The sequence below is a fragment of the Dermacentor andersoni genome, chromosome 5 (assembly GCF_023375885.2).
Source record: "Dermacentor andersoni chromosome 5, qqDerAnde1_hic_scaffold, whole genome shotgun sequence".
In the NCBI taxonomy this organism is placed as follows: domain Eukaryota; kingdom Metazoa; phylum Arthropoda; class Arachnida; order Ixodida; family Ixodidae; genus Dermacentor; species Dermacentor andersoni.
The window spans coordinates 191,238,280-191,254,171 of record NC_092818.1 but is presented as its reverse complement, the minus strand read 5'-3'; the positions used below and the strand labels follow the sequence as shown (position 1 = coordinate 191,254,171).

The following is a 15,892-nucleotide window of genomic DNA, read 5'->3' as shown; positions in this document are numbered from 1 at the left end:
ATGCTCGGGACCTCGCCTTCATTATGCAACCGATGCAGTAGCGTGCACTAGTGGCGCACAAATTTGTTTTGCGTTCTTTCTCTGCTCCCGCAGCTCGGACAGTCTCCGCTGCAGCCGAGCACTGGCTCCCCGTTGTCCGTGTGGCCTCGGTACCGGCTGTGCCTGCGGTTATTTCAGATCCCCGTAGGGCTGGTCAACGACTCGGTGCCGGCCAATGGCACCTTCTTCGCGCTGCACCTGTCGCGCGTGGCGGTGCGGTTGTATGCAGCGCTGGCGCAGCTGCTCTACGAAGGCACCGTGTACGAACGCGAGATCCCGCTTTATTTCACGGAGGAGGCGGAGCGCACGCTCGAGGACCTGTTCGACTGTTTGTTGGGCAACGCGCGGCACGCATTCCCGCACGGCCTCCGTGCAGAGCGGGTGCGCAACGCTCTGCTGGAACAGGTACGCACGCGCCGTGCCTTGCGGCAAAGCAGAGCCACGTTGGAGTCCCAAACTTTATAGCGTGTCTCACGTAACTTGAACCAAGGACTTTAAAAAGAAGCGCTTAGCCGCAGCTGAATGAAACCAACGGCATATGGTTTGCCGTCATGTGGCGCTCCTAAGAGTATTTTTTTTTGTACTTAGCTTAGTTAGTTAACTAAGATCCATTATGCAAATTTTTCATATTCAATCTAGGGCCAAGTGCGTTTCGTTGCGTTGTAGAGGTGGTTCAGAAACGACCGATCCAATTTTTTGTTGCCAGTTACACGTGGCGTGGCGATCTTTTTCGGCGTTTAAAGAAAGCCCGCGAAGTATGAAATCAAGCCACGCGACCGCGCTCGTGCGCTATCGTATTCCAGCGCTCTCAACCGTGCGTCGAGCCTATCGCTTATCAGGGACAACGGCGCTTCCTTTGCATGTGCCACCGCTAAACATGCTGACGCACTGTGAAGCCGATGCCTAGAGCCGCGGCCGCTCAATTTGCCACGGTCCGCGCGCACGGCTCTTTCGCACGAAGCGCGGTTAATTGAGAGCCGCGGAAGCCATGCAACAGTTGTTGTAGGACTTCGGGAAACATTGCGGAAAATGGCAGTACGACACTCTGGAACAGATAAGCAATTTTCTACAAAGGCTGCAATTAACCTACAGATTAAATATTTATCGTGCGTCACTCACAACATGCTTCCTTTTTCACAACATGCCTCCCATAGTTTACCGGGGAGACCGGGGAAACCAACTACACGTTACTTGAAATACGTGATAAAATTGTTGCTAATATAGAAAACCAACAATACACAATAGGCTTATTTTTAGACTTTAATAAAGCATTTGATTCAATTAAACATGACATACTTTTTTCTAAATTACCCTTTTATGGAATTAGAGGCATTGCTTTAGACTTACTGCGTAGCTATCTATCGCACCGCTCCCAATTTGTGGAAATCAACAGCATAAAATCAGATTTAGCAGACATTAGGTACGGCGTCCCGCAGGGTTCTATTATAGGTCCTACGATTTTCCTTCTTTATATCAATGATATCGTGGCAATACCAGAAACACCCGATATTGTATTATATGCCGACGATACAAACGTTTTTTTCTCCTCTGGTAACATCTCTACTCTGATTCCTCTTATTAACAACTGGTTAAATTCCCTTTCAGTGTGGCTATCGGCTAATCAGTTGAGCCTAAATGTTAAAAAAACAAAGTATATTGTTTTTACTCAGATTAACAAACCAGTTAAGTTCGCATCTTCTTTAATATTTCAATCGCAACCACTTGAAAGGGTTTCCCAGTACAAGTTCTTGGGTGTACTCTTCCATGAAAATCTACGGTGGACGCATCACGTAAGTTATATTAAACGTAGCATAGCACAATTAATTGGTATGCTCAATAAGCATCGCACGCTGTTACCTTTAAAACTTAAACGTCAGTTATACTTTTCTACTATTCATTCTAGATTCCACTATTGTCTACTTATCTGGGGCGTCACTTCTAAGGCTAACTTGGAAACTCTATTCCGAATGCAGAAAAAGTGTGTTCGTATTATTCATAACCTATCGATGTACGAACATACCTCTGAGTACTTTCACCAGGACAGTATTTTGAGTGTCGCTAGTCTATATAAACGAAAGTTATCCGAAAAAGCTTTTTTAGAATTCATAAGTAATCGTGAGAACTTTTTTTCTATATATATTAATACCACAACTAACTACACCTTAAGAGCTAGGAACTTTATTAAGGTAAAAACTAGAACAAACTACGGCAATCAGCTTTTACAGTGGCAGATTCCTAATTTACTTAATGATGAGCATGCTTTATTTGATATCATGCAAGATTCCTCAACCATTTCAATATTCAGAAAGAAATCAAAACTGTATTTTTCCAACAATTGACACCTGTTTTTTGTAATGTATTTTCTGTTTTTCCACTGATATGCAATTTCATGCGTTGCAAAATTTTTTTTTTTTTTTTGTTCCCATTTGGCTTTTGGCCTTCCTGTATCTTTCTGTACGTACTTTATTTCTTCATTTTCATTATATATACTTATTGTGTTGCATTGATTTATTGTATGTATAATTGTATCATTCGTATATATAAGTATGTATATGTGTGTATTATGTGTATATATGTATACATTTTTTTTTTTGCACTGTTGTCTGCTGTGCTCGTGGCGCCAGGGGCCCAGTCAGGCGTGTATAGTCTCGCCTTTTGCTCCGGCGTCATGACAATCTTGTATTGTCAAAATTATAATAAACTTCAAACTTCAAACGCCTCGTGTAACGCATCTAAATTGTGAGACAAGTACTCAGTCCAACCAGCTTTGGTATTTCTGTATGTTCTACGTCTGCAAATAAAGAATTGAATTATATTCGAAGCACGTGATTTACATACACACTTCAAACTTTCGGTAGACGTCGCCCAAGCATGGCCCCCATTTTCCTTATATATGAATGTTCTGCCATTTTTGGTCCTCCTAGCGTAGCGATAAACATTGTAAGCGTTTAATAAAATCACTGAGCAGGCCGAAGATGAGGGTTGAGCAATTTTCATTTCCCCCCGCTCACGCCCTTTATTGTTGACCTGCACCTAACCCATAACATTTTCCACATTTTCTCAAAATATAAGCTGCGTGTCTTTTTCAGAAAACCATGAAGACAGGCACATATCGTCTTTGAGCGGTTCTAGTGTCAATCCTAAAAAAATATAAAGGAATACTTGACGCGATGTACCGCGTTTTCCTTTCTTTGGCACTGACCATGTCGGGGCTACCTTCTGTCCTCCCCCCGACGCACTGGCTCAGTGCCATGGCGCTTGAGGTCGTCGATTCGATTCCCAGCCGCGGCGTCGTTCCGATGGGGCGAATAACATCGTACGACGCATATCCAATCACCTCGTATGATCGCTTAAGAACGCATCTGAACCATGCGTGTTCTCATGATCGTATGCAAGATCATTGAGTATGATGTCATATCAGATTTTTTCTAGGGTTGCACACAATGCAGGAACTCTCGTTGTGTGCACGTTAAAGAACCCCGGATCGTCAAAATTACTCCGAATCCCTCGTAACTCGCCGTGCAGTTTCGGAACGTTTTTAAAGCCCACATTTTTTGCTTTTCTTTCTGCTTAAGGTGTTGGCCCTACAGCTGGGCTTTATGGCCTTCCGCCGCCTGCTGGCCGTGCGGCGCATCTGGGGCTTAGACTTCCGCCTGTCGACGCTGCCGGAGGTCTCCTCGGACCAGCTGTTCTTCCTCTACTACGCGCTGGATCACTGCGAGCTCAGCGACGCCGTGTTCGAGTCGCACCAGTTCGAGGCCTACCGCCGCCTGCCCTCCGCGGTGCGCGTCAACATGGCGGTGCGTCAGTCGACGCGGTTCGCACAGGCCTTCCGCTGCCCGCCAGGTTCGCCCATGGTGGCGGGAGAGCCGTGTCAAGTTCTACGATAGGAGGATGCCAAGCGATAGACCAGTTGGGCTGAGGGCGATACTGATGTGCTTGCTATAGCGGTATAATCCAAACGCGAAAGACGGTTGCGTTTGTGCATTGACGGGTAGCTGTGGTTGCCAGAATTAATGTAACAAAAATATACTTGAAAATGCTAAGGCTGTGATTTCCGGACTCTCACCACCATGTTGTTGACATTTGTGGTTTGAAATGAACGTTTGCAATTTCAAAGTAAAGTGGAGAAGTGAACTGAAACCTAGAGCTTCGCTTTTGTTAGTGCAACTCGTGGTCTTCGCACGCCGCACAATGCATCTCGACGCAAGTGTTTCCCGTGTACCCTTGCTGCGCAACATGGCGAAGAGTAGCGAAGCTGAGAAGATTTAATTTTGATTTATAGCTTTGGTCCGAAAGGAGTGTACGACATAATACGTTATGGCAATATATCCTCGTGGTGGCACAATAGCTGCCGTTATGTCTCATTCTTCCGAACATGTTTGTCAGCCTGGACGAGATGATTAAACCGTCTTCGTCGCACGCTGCATATTAAAATCTGACGACTGTTATGTTCGCCGTAACATTGTAGCAGACTGGTTGCTTTTCGCGCGGAACTTATTGCGATGAAGTGAACTCTCTTTCTTCCACATTTGCTTCTGTCGTCCAATGATAATCTGAAGCATGCTACAGCACCGGAAGAGCATCGCCGCAGTCACATCACGGCGGTTGTTGTTAACAAAATGCAACTCAAAAGTTTATCCCGAGTACTTGCCCCCCCCCCCTTTTTTTTGTTTTTGTAGTACAATAAACTTGCTTTATAATAGTGTAATACAGATAGAACGTTGTCTCCTAACTTTTTTTTTCTTATCCTCAGAAATCCCTTTGGCTCTGAAAGCACTCGATGTGTACAGACAACGCCATTTACAACCCACACACGTACTTTGTGTAATTTTACCCAGCCGAGCCGTAATTCGTCAGCAGTCAATATATTGTCACGTGGTGGTGACGTTGAAGAACACAGTAGCAATACTGTGAAAGACAAAACTAACTTTTATTGCGCGAACCTGTGCCCACAAAAACAGGCTACACTTATAGCACAACGATAGCGGCGAACACGATCGGCGATCGTCGAAAATCTGATCAGCTGGTCAAGCGCGTCGGCTTTCATACATCAGTCGCCGAATGTTCCAGAGCAATCGCTGGGACCCGCGTGTCTTCCACAAAGTTCCGCACTATTCGCGTCGAGCATACATGCAATCAGATTACACAAGTTGCGGTGAAAGACAGTGGACGGAAACATCAATAACATTCCAGAAACTTCTTTTACATGCAGGCGCGTCCTGCGCTATGCGATAACATTTGTGTGGCGGCGAAACGTGGTCGCCCGATAAATATAAGTACACGTGTCAATATACAGCTATGGGAATACAAAGTACGCATATACAACATTGCATATAGGACCCAGGCAAATACCAAGTGCAGTGAATTGCAGAAGAGTACGCATTTGGGCTGGTTGGTTCACCATTACGAGCAGTAAAACGGCGTTAAACAGTACGAGGAGAGGGACACAGACAACAGTACTGATTAGCAACCAACTTGGTCGCTAGTCAGCGCTGTTGTCTGTGTCCCTTTCCTCGTGCTGTTGTTTAGCGCTGTTTTACTGCTCGTAATGCAGTGAATTATTAATTCCAAGCTCACGCACTTATTCTTCTGCAATATCGAGGTAAGCTTACTTTATGGAAGTTCTGAATTTGGGAGCAACATTTTTTATCAGTATAAAAGAGCACAAAAAATGCACTGCTCGTCTGTGCTCAGAGAACAATAAACCAGAACAGGTGGACGCATGCAAGCACATAGACGCACAATGGCCAATTGTGATTGCACAAAGTCTAAAGAAACACTCATGTCATCATTAAAGCGAATTAACCCCGATTAATGCAGTTTTTGTCACTGCCTACCAGTCTGCTTCAAGGCAACAGTGGGTAGAGCAACCACTTTGTATATATATATATATATATTCCATCGCACGGGGATTGAATTTCGTCCATGCTTGAGCCTGGCCTTGTGACTTGTGAGTGAGTGAGTGAGTGAGTGAGTGAATAAACTTTATTGTAGGTCCGGCGAGGACGCGAACTCGTCGCGCACCCGCGGCTAGTCCCACGTCGGGACCGGCAGGTCTAGCCCACCGGCCCGGTCGCGGGCACGCTGGACGGCCAGGATTTGCTTTTCTAGAGCGGGGCTACGCAAAAGCGAGTCCCACTCCTCCTCCCACACTCCCACAGCATGTGCGCTAGAGTGGAGGCCTGCCCGCAGGAGGGCAGGCGTCGTCGCGATACACGTCCGGGTAAGCCTCGTGGAGAACGGACAGACACGGATACGTACTGGTCTGCAGAAGCCTAAGCGAAACGGCTTGCGCCCTACTTCACTTGGGGTGAGGGGGTGGAAAGACCCTTCTAGACATGTAGAAGAATTTAATAATCTCGTTGTGAGTAGCGGGAGCGTCCCTGTGGCCGTAGGGAGGAGGGGAGTCGGTGCTTCTTGTAGAGGAAGCGCGGTCGGTGAGGTCACGTGCAGCCTCGTGAGCAGACTCATTGAGGTTCGGGGGAGCACCCTCGTCCGACCCTACGTGAGCTGGAAACCAGTGGATTGAATGATGCGTGAGAGCATCTCGACTCGAGCTGCTAAGAAGACGAGCAGCTTGCTTGGCGATGCAACCCTTCTGAAAAGCCCTAACTTGTGACTTGTCTGGCCAAAGTCGCAGCCACATGTATTATTATTTGCACCATATATGCACCTCCATATGCACCATTATTTGCGCTATTCCCCGTAAATTTCTCGGAGCATTGCTAAGCGTCACAAGATCTTGCGCGCAGCTTCGAGTGACGTGTCGCGCATTTTCTCCCTTGAATGAGTTGCAAGCAGCAGTGAAGTATATATACGCTCATTGTCACGGTGCCAAAAGCAAACGTCAAGACCATTGGCGAGATTGGTCACAAACAGTTTACGAACGGTGACGACGGCGAGCATATCTGCGGTCCGGAAAAAGTGTTCAGCGCTTCTGCGGTCGGAGCTCATCGCGGAGGCGTCGTGCCTGCGACGGAATGTTGCTGCTAGTGTCGGCCAGCGCGGGTGCGCTTTCCGGCGGCGACGTGTCCAAGTGCGCGTCCGAGAACTGGTCCGGCAGCGCGCTCGACTCCTTGGTGTCCGGCAAACGCATCGCAAGGCAAGCTGCGGTGACGCACAGTAAAGACACGAAGCCCAGCGGCACCGAAGACGCCGGCAGGAGACCCAGGTAGACGGCCACGGGCGTGGCAACGCTGGCGGCCGCCGAGAAGCACGTGCACAGTGCCATGCCCGAGCAGCGCGCTACCGTGGGGTACACTTCGGCTGTGTACAGGGTGCCGATTGTCTGTGACGCGTCCACGCTGACACTTGTCACTAACAGCAGCGCCGCGCTGCGACCCACGCTGTCGTCATCGAGATTGGCGGCTACGAAGCAGCAGACAGCGGCAAGCACCAGTGCCGAAGACTGGGACGCCCTGCGGCCTAAGTGCGCCGCGGACACGATTGCGATCAATTCGGTCGGGAACGAGAGCGCCGAGGAGAGCGCGAGCAAGGCCGCCGGGTAGAAGTCCAGGTAGTGGATTTTCAGCGAGGCCGCTTGGGCCGCGAACGCCGTCACCGTCCAGAGGTAGCAGAGTATGACGCTGTTCCTCCAGCGGCCCCGAACGCGTAACGTGTCGCAGCAGGCGCCCTCAGAGGCAAGCTCAGCCCGCTCGACATCACGCCGCGCGCGCGCCAACTTCTGACGCACTTCGAACAAGTTCTCGCCATTGAGCGTGGCCGCGTGCATGATGACCATTTCCGCCTCTTCCACGTTGCCCCGCGCTAGGAGCCAGCGGGGAGATTCCACTAGGCGCGTGCACTTGCGCAGCAACATGACGTATGGCAGCATGCTGGCCAGCTGCAGCATGTACCAGCTGAACTTTGCCCACATCAGAGCGCCGGCTATGATGGCGCCGAACACTTTTCCCAGCATTGACGCCATGGAATAAAGCGTGCGGGTCTCCGGCGCCAGTACTTCCACCAGGAGCACGAAGCTGGTGTTGAAGAGGGTACTGGTGGCGGCTCCGAGCAGGAAGCGCATGGCGAGGAAGCTGTTCAGAATAGTGGAGAACAAAATCACCAAGCCGGACGCCAGCAGCATAACAGTCGAAAACTGCATCACTGGCTTCCGGCCCAACCTGTCAGCCAGGGGTCCCGAGACGACCAGCATGCAGATGGCGCCCATCGCGGAGGCGGAGCAGCTGAGCGGAAGGAACCAGGCGCGTTCGCACACCAGGTCGAAGTCCTGGACGATGGAGGGTCCGTAGGCTGAGGGCGCGTACTCCCAGTTCGTGCAAGGCACCGTGGCAACGCGTGAGCTGTTCACTTCTGCGTACATGCGACACTGACTGTAACGGCCGTCCTCGGTTCGTGGAAGCATCAGGTGCTTCCATTGCTCCACCGACAAGTTGCGCAAGTTATTAGGCCTGGCGCACCAGTGGTCAACATTGTGCTGTGCAATCTGCAGTGGCAACGTGTGAAAGGGCAGCACGAAAGCAACCAAGAGGGCGAAGTAGAACGTGCTTGTCTGGAAGGGACCGTGCTTGCCCACAAGCTGCGAAGCCTCCTCACGCCGCAAGCAGATGGCTGCCAAGCCGGTAGCCGTAGCTGGTGGCCACTGCGAAGGATCCTGCGGTAGACTCAGCGAAGTGCGCGACATGGAACGCCGGCTGTGGGCCAGGGACAACTGGCTCTCCTGCAAGTCACGCTGCTCTTCGCGGCAACCGGACTTGAACGACTGACCATGCTTGGGGGGGAGTCTGTTGGTTTCCTCGGACCCTAAACTGAGCGGTGCAAGGTTCGCATCTGCGCCGACGACTTGGAGCTGCTCCTGCATTGGTCGTTTATTCCTTTGCGGGGATGTGCTAGAGGGGGAGCGTAGACGAGACAGCAAGGGCGATAGGAGCTGTTGACCCCTGTTCGCCCAGTCACTAGAAAGGGTCCGTGATCGCAGTGACCGCAGCTCCATCAGCTCCCGCAGGGATGCACTCCGCGTCACCGCCGACGGGTAGGAGGCCCCCAATTGCAAGGTCCGCTCTGTGACGTATGAGTTCGTGGGTAGCACCTGCTGACGCGAAAGTGACGACGCTTGAGACGGCAGAGGAATCGACGGCTTCGGGTACACCAAGGTCCGCGGCATCCGAGACGCCGACAGCGAAGTCAGCACTTGTGGTGTTGCAGACGGCGCAGATGCGGGGGCAACGGCAGTCGATGGCGGCGGCAGACGCGATGGTCCGGTGGTGCCCATTGACGTCGAAGCAGAAGTAAGCGGCGGCAGCGGAGGGGGCATGACCGGCGATGCAGTGGGTGCAGGTACCTGTGATGGCAGCGATGCAGACTGCACCGTCAGCGAGGCTGCGTGTGATGGTGATACCTGTGACCTGTGGTGTGACAACCTACTCCTGCTTACCGCGCTGCTGATCTGCGACTCTTGAGATGGCTGAGAAGGCGGTGGCTGCTGCGGCAAGACCGATGGCGGCGTGCGGTAGTCCGCAGCCTTCCGCTCTCTCTTGGAGCCTTGGTGCCGTATCTTAGAACCTTTAGGCATTACTGCGTCTGTATCATCACACGAACGGAGCTTGTGCGATGGTCGAGACCACGGTCCAGATGTAGCGAACTCGGATTCGCGCGAACTGCGGTGGGAAGGCGATGCTGCTCATTCCGTGTTCGTTCTTCTTCTGGTGCATGGGCAGTCGACGATCACGAGGCGCTCTTTTCTCGTGATCTTCCTTGTCTTCTCACGACCGTCATTGATGGTGGCGACTCGTAGCTAAGTCCCTTGCGACGAGCAGGAATCGCGATAGTGCCCCCTAGCCAGGCACATACCCAGGAAATTTTTTTCGGGGGGGGGGGGGGGGGCAACCCAAGGTAACTTTCTATGCAAATGAGGGGGGGGGGGTACCTTTGCTAGTACAAATGTGAATAACACCCACAATTTGACATAATGACGCGTAAACCCACAAAAGAGAAATGAATTATAAGGTGTATTTTACAGGCACGCCTATGCGATACACCTCTCCTTTACTTGGCAAACAAAGAGCCACGCCAAATGGACTCGCGTAGGAAAGAAGCGCAGGCAGAACACTGCCAAGAACAAGAAGCGAAAGTGTAAAATAAATTACTTTAGTAGAATAGAACTTTAAGAACGGTAGTTGGCAACAAAGGCACACGGACCGCGCGGAGTTCTGTTACTCCGCCAGCCAATGACAGAAGCAAACAAAATCGTCGTCATGCGGCCTTTTCAAAATGGCGTCGTACTTGATACCTCCGGAGCGTCTGCTGTTCTTCAAGAGAGAGAGAGAAACCTTTATTTGGTCCATTGAGGGTTTAGCGTTCGGTCTTCGTCTTCATCGCTGCAGACGCTGACCTTCTTAACAGGGTTGGGTCCCTAGTCCAGGGCTCCACTGAGCCGCGCTGCTTCGCTTGCGTGCTGCACCATTGCCCTTTGGGCGGCGAGCTCGCAGCTGGTGAGCCGGCTCTCCCACTGCTCCGCACTCGGGGTTTTGTGTTGGTGGAATGTGTAGTTACGTTTACACTCCCAGGTTATACGGTAAAGCGTGGGGGTTGCCCCACACCACGGGCATGTGTTCCTAAATTGTGTAGGATACATCTTGCTTAGTATGTGTAAGTTAGAGAAGGTTCCCGTTTGCAGCCTCCGCCAACTAGCTGCTTCTTGCTGTGTTAAGGCTTTGTGTGGCGGGGAGTATCTAATTCTCTTGCCTCTGTGGTAGTTCAGTAACTCTGAATAGCCGATCTCCACGGTGAAGTGCTGTCCCAGGGCGCGTGGCCGCTCGACTCGGTACGTCATCTCGCGAGCCAAGCTGTCTGCCCTTTCATTTCCTTCTATCCCCGTGTGTGCCGGAATCCAGATTAGTTTGTGGGTTGCGGTGTGTCTGAGGTGTTCTGCCTTGCGGAGGATAGCTAAGACAGCCCTGCAGATTCTACCCTTTGTGTAGTTCCTACATGTCTCTTTTGAATCTGTTAAATTGACCATTGATTTGTCTTTTCGATAGCCCTTAGCCGCCGCCAGCGCAACAGCGACCTCCTCCGCTTCCACTATCCTGGCGCTACGTGTAGTTGCGCAGGTGATTAGCTCGCCTGCGTTGTCAACCATGCGCACTACCGAAGCTGCCTTAATGTAATTTGTATGGCTATTCCATGGATACAGTGTTGCATCTGTGAAAACCGTGTTTTCTAGTTTGGCTAAATGCATTTCCACATAATCTGCCCGCGCCTGCCTTCTGGCCGTGTGGAGATTTGGATCCATGTTTTTCGGAACGGGATTGAGCTGCAGGGTCTTACGGATCTCGTCGGGTATATCGGCGGATCGATCGAGATGCCTCCTTGGGTCGCGACCTAACCTTGTCAGGAGCGCTCTTCCCGTAGCCGTGTCTCTGAGTCGGTGAAACTGTGCTCCAAGCTGTGCTTCTGCCAGTTCGGCGAAGGTGTTGCTAATCCCTCTAAGTTGCGACAGTTATCACAGTATGGGTTAGTGAGCACATATTACCAGAATGCCCCGCGTATCGCGACGAGAAAATTTTTTGTGCAGCAAATGGACATGATTTGCCACGAACCGTTAACGTTACCGAGCATCTTAGGTCCAATGCCCGGCCCTTCAAAACAGCGACGGGTTTTGGATTTATTGTTCAAATATCTATCAGAAATTGGTCTAATAGGAAAGCTTTAAAAATTGCACGCTTCATATACAAAAGTCTGAATTTACCCGCCAAGTGACCTGTAAATATTAGTATCGGGTCCACTCGGACATTTCATATTTATTTTTATCCTCTTTTTCTCCCACTCTCTTCTGGAATCTTTTAAACCCATTCCCCATCCCTATACAGAGTAGCATGCCAGCGGTTATATACGCGCCGGCAAAATTCTCTGTTTTTCTAATAAAGAGCCCTCTCTCACTCTCTCTTGCTAATCCCTAGCTGTAGCAGTTTGTCGTTCGGTGTGTTTCTTGGTAGGTGGAGTGCCCTCTTGTAGGCCTTCTGCAGGATTGTCTCTGCTTGTTTCGTTTCGCTCTTGATCATGGTGTGGTATGGCAGCGAGTAGATTACCCTGCTGACTATGAGGCTTCTGACGAGCTTTAGCGTGTCGTCTTCTTTCATCCCATGCCTTCGGTGGGAGACTCTGGTTATGATTCTGCCTACCTGTTCAGCCGACTTGCTGAGCAGGCTGACTGTGTGGCTGCATTTCCTGCTTGCTTGTAGCCACATTCCCAGGACTCTTATCATGTTCCTCTCCGGGATGTTTTGCCCCTCCAATTTCACCTCGAGTGGTGCATCAGTGGGGTGCCTTCCTACCCTCAGTAGAGACTTCTCTGTAGAGCAGGCTAGTCCTCTTTCCTTCACGTATCTTTCTATACAGCTTGCTACTTGTTGTAGCTTCTCCTGTTTCTCTCCCAGGGATCCATGGTTCACCCAGACCGTGATGTCGACTGCGTACATCGCGTGCTGGATGCCCTGGATTCTGCTGAGTCTTTCTGCTAGGCCGATCATCGCCACATTAAAGAGTATGGTTGAGATGACCGAGCCTTGGGGTGTGCCTTTGCTTGGGGTGGTGAAGACATCACTCCTCAACTCTTCTAGTCCCACTGTGGCCGTTCTGTTGGTCAGGAAGTCTTTGGCATAGTCATGGATTCTTCTCCCGCAGTTGGTGTTATTTAGCCCCTCCATTATAGCGGCGTGGCTGACGTTGTCAAAAGCACCTTTTATATCAAGTGCCATGAGTACGTTTTCCCCATTCTTAGGCATTGTCTCCAGGACCTCTTCTTTAATTTGCAGAAGCACGTCCTGCGTCGAGAGGTTCGCCCTGAAGCCGAACATGGTGTCTGGGTAGAGCCTCTTGTTTTCTAGGTGTTGCCGGATGCGTTTCGTGACGATCCTCTCGTATAGTTTTCCCAGGCAAGAAGTGAGGGAGATTGGTCTGAGATTCTCGATCTGCAGCTTCTTGCCTGGTTTGGGAATCATGACTACCACAGCATGCTTCCACTCGGCTGGTATCTTTCCTTCTTCCCAAAGCTTGTTGAGGTAGGCCGTCTGCTTCATCGCTTAGGTGCCTTATGAGAGAGTTTCTGATTCGATCTGCTCCTGCCGCTGTGTTTTTCGTGATGGCTCTCATTGCCGCGGTGACTTCCTCTCTGGTGATAGGCTTGTCCATATCTGAGTTTTCTTCTCCGAGATAATCTCCTTCATATCCCTTGGGCTCGTCAGTGCCGTAGCATTTGGTTCTGATTTCATCGAGGAGCTGCTCGTCCGTTCCCTGATATTGGTGCACTAGCCTTTGAATTGCTTTGCCGCTTTCTGCTTTAGTCTTGGTAAGGTCCTAGAGCCTTAAGAATGCGCCATGTTTTAGCCGTGCTAAGTGTCCCATTCAGCGAGGTGCTGAACTGTTGCCACCCTCGCCTGGCTAGGTGTGTTGCGTACTCTTCTGCTTGGAGTGTTACCGCTGCTATTTTCTTGTGTAACTTCTTATTAAATTTCTGCCTTTTCCACCTTCTGGTGAGACCGCGTCTTGCCTCCCATAGCTGGAGTAGCCGCTTGTCTACCTCTGGTGTTTCTTCGGTTCGATCTACCTCCTTGGTATACATTTCCTGTATTTGTTTTAGTTATTGGCACCACTCCCCTATCGAGGTGATGTTGCCCTCCAGCTGCCGGCAGTGGTGTCTAAAGGCGTCCCAATCCGTGAGGCGAGCTGTGCCGATCTTCCTTTTGACATTTTCTGCTACGGTGCTTATTCTTATAATGTGATGATCACTGCCAAGGTTTTCCAGCAGGTTCTCCCATTCCACTTGCTTTGCTCCTTTGACGAAGGTTAGGTCGGGACACGTGTCTGGGCTAACGCTGTTGCCCTGTCTAGTTGGTTGATTCTCATCCGTAACTAGCTCGCATCTGATGCTCTCTGCAGCTACACAGATATTTCTCCCCTTCCTTTCATCTTTGGGGTAGCCCCAGCTCGGACTCTTAGCGTTAAAATCTCCCGCTATATTTAGGGTGTTCTGCCCGGCCAGCTTGCTCGCCCCGGCGAAGAGCTTAATGAAATCTGCTTTCTTCTGCCTTGGGGGGCTGTATAGGTTCACTATGAAGGTGCTCCTGGCTTTCCTTTTCTTCTTATGTATAACCTCTGTTATTACATGTTCAATCTGTGTATCCTCAATCTCGTCATGGGCTATGGCTATAATTTTGTTGCTAACGAGGGTTGCGGTTCGTCCGCTCTCTTGGCACTTGTACCCTCGCATCATGGGTGTGCAATTAGTTTCTTAAGCATAATTATATCTGGTGGTGTGCCTTTGGTATAAACGTATTGCTGCAGGAGTCCCTGCTTGCGCCTGAAACCCCTGCAGTTCCATTGCCATATCTCTAATTGGTTTTGTCCTGCCATGTTGCGGAGTTACTGGCATTTGTCCCTTGGGCTTCTGATCCAAATCTCCTTTCGTTATATAGCCTATCTCTGGCATCCTTAATGGTTTTCTGGGTGTTTTGACTCTTCACGTAATTACGGAAGCTCTCAACTTGCAGTGCTACCTTCTGCTGTATTTGTTGAACTTGGTTCCGCATAGCTGCTATGAAATTGCGCATTTCATCTTTGAAGCTCTGCTCTTCTGATTGTTGCTGTTGTGCGGGCTGCTCAGCCGGCGGCGACCTGACGGGCGAACACCCTGCCTGCCTTTGCATCTCCCTTATTAGGTCGCCAATGCTTTTCATAAGCTGGCGCGTCTCCTCACGGCTGAGCTCTAGCTCTCGCTTTAGCGCCTTGTTTTCCTCTATGATTCTATCGTAGTTTGCCTGCACGTTGTTGTTTTGTTTGTGGGTGTTTTGCCCCGAGTGCGGGGCTAGCGATTCGAGAGGGCCCGCTCCCCAGCTCACAAAAGTCTTTTCATGGGCAGAAACAATGAGGTGTGCAACAGACATGGACAAAATGTATCGAGCCTGAGCATTTCAATCTTCAAAAGTCTGCTGTGCAGTTCATTTCACTGCTGCACCTGTTTTACTCATGAAACTTCACTGCCAACTGAAGTGAAATTTGACAATATAGTGCATAGTTGCAGCGAAGCAAGCACTTTATTTCAGTTCCATAAAGAATTAGGCATTCGCCATTCCACTATAATAGACGGGGGAAAAGGTATAAAATTACGCGCTAATAATTTTATTTTTGTAGTTACCGCCTTATAGTAAAGGTACCCCTTCCCCCCGCCGCCCTCCTTTGCACAGGAAAGTTACCTTGGGATGCCCCCCCCCCCCCCCCCCCCCCCCATAAAGAAAAAAAAAGAAAAAGCTTGGGTACGTGCCTGCATCTGAGCAATAGGATAGGAACAGCTTCAAGCGGAAATCGGCTATTTTAAGGAAGCTTTATGAAAAGCAAACATCAAAATTCATATTCACGCTAGGGTGATTTGAATGGGTAGACACCCGATTCAGACGATGCTACATATGGCCAGGGTAACGCAAGGGGACAGGCTTTTTTCAGAAAGAATGCTTTGCAGCTAAATAAAAATTATCCAGAAAGAAAAATGCTTTTTATATAAATCTTTCTGTCTGAAAAACGCTTTTAAGATTCCTTTACAGCTTCGTGTTACTTTTCGTTTTTTTTTCCTTTGATTTCATTTCCAGATTCTTACACAGTGTACCAGTTAACCTGTTCAAATGTCGCGCGTTAATCATTTTTGTTGCTCGCAGCGTCTCTCCTTCAACCCACTTGAACAAACTCGCCATTTGTAAAAAAAATATTCACTCACAAATCTTAATTAGAGTAGATACAGCAGTTGTTAAATCAGTTGCTCGCACAAAAAAGCAAAGGTAATTTGCGCCAGAAAAGAATTGGTAGCGCCCTCACACTAAACATAAATATTCATTCTAGCCCG

The 15,892-nt window shown here is 49.8% G+C and overlaps 1 protein-coding gene across 2 annotated transcripts in view; it reads left to right on the top strand.

Annotated features, from left to right (window-relative positions):
- The window catches only part of LOC126532235 (neprilysin-1-like), a 33,439-nt gene extending 28,689 nt beyond the window's left edge, over positions 1-4,750 (top strand). Inside the window, exons 10-11 of one of the 2 annotated variants that reach the window (XM_055071455.1) lie at positions 94-444; positions 3,615-4,750. In XM_055071455.1, coding sequence (XP_054927430.1) covers positions 94-444; positions 3,615-3,929 — 666 coding nt within the window. In that variant the 3' untranslated portion in view covers positions 3,930-4,750. The remainder of the gene's footprint in view (positions 1-93; positions 445-3,614) is intronic. The other variant, XM_055071456.1, reaches the window with a different exon arrangement.
- The last annotated feature ends 11,142 nt before the right edge of the window (positions 4,751-15,892 follow it).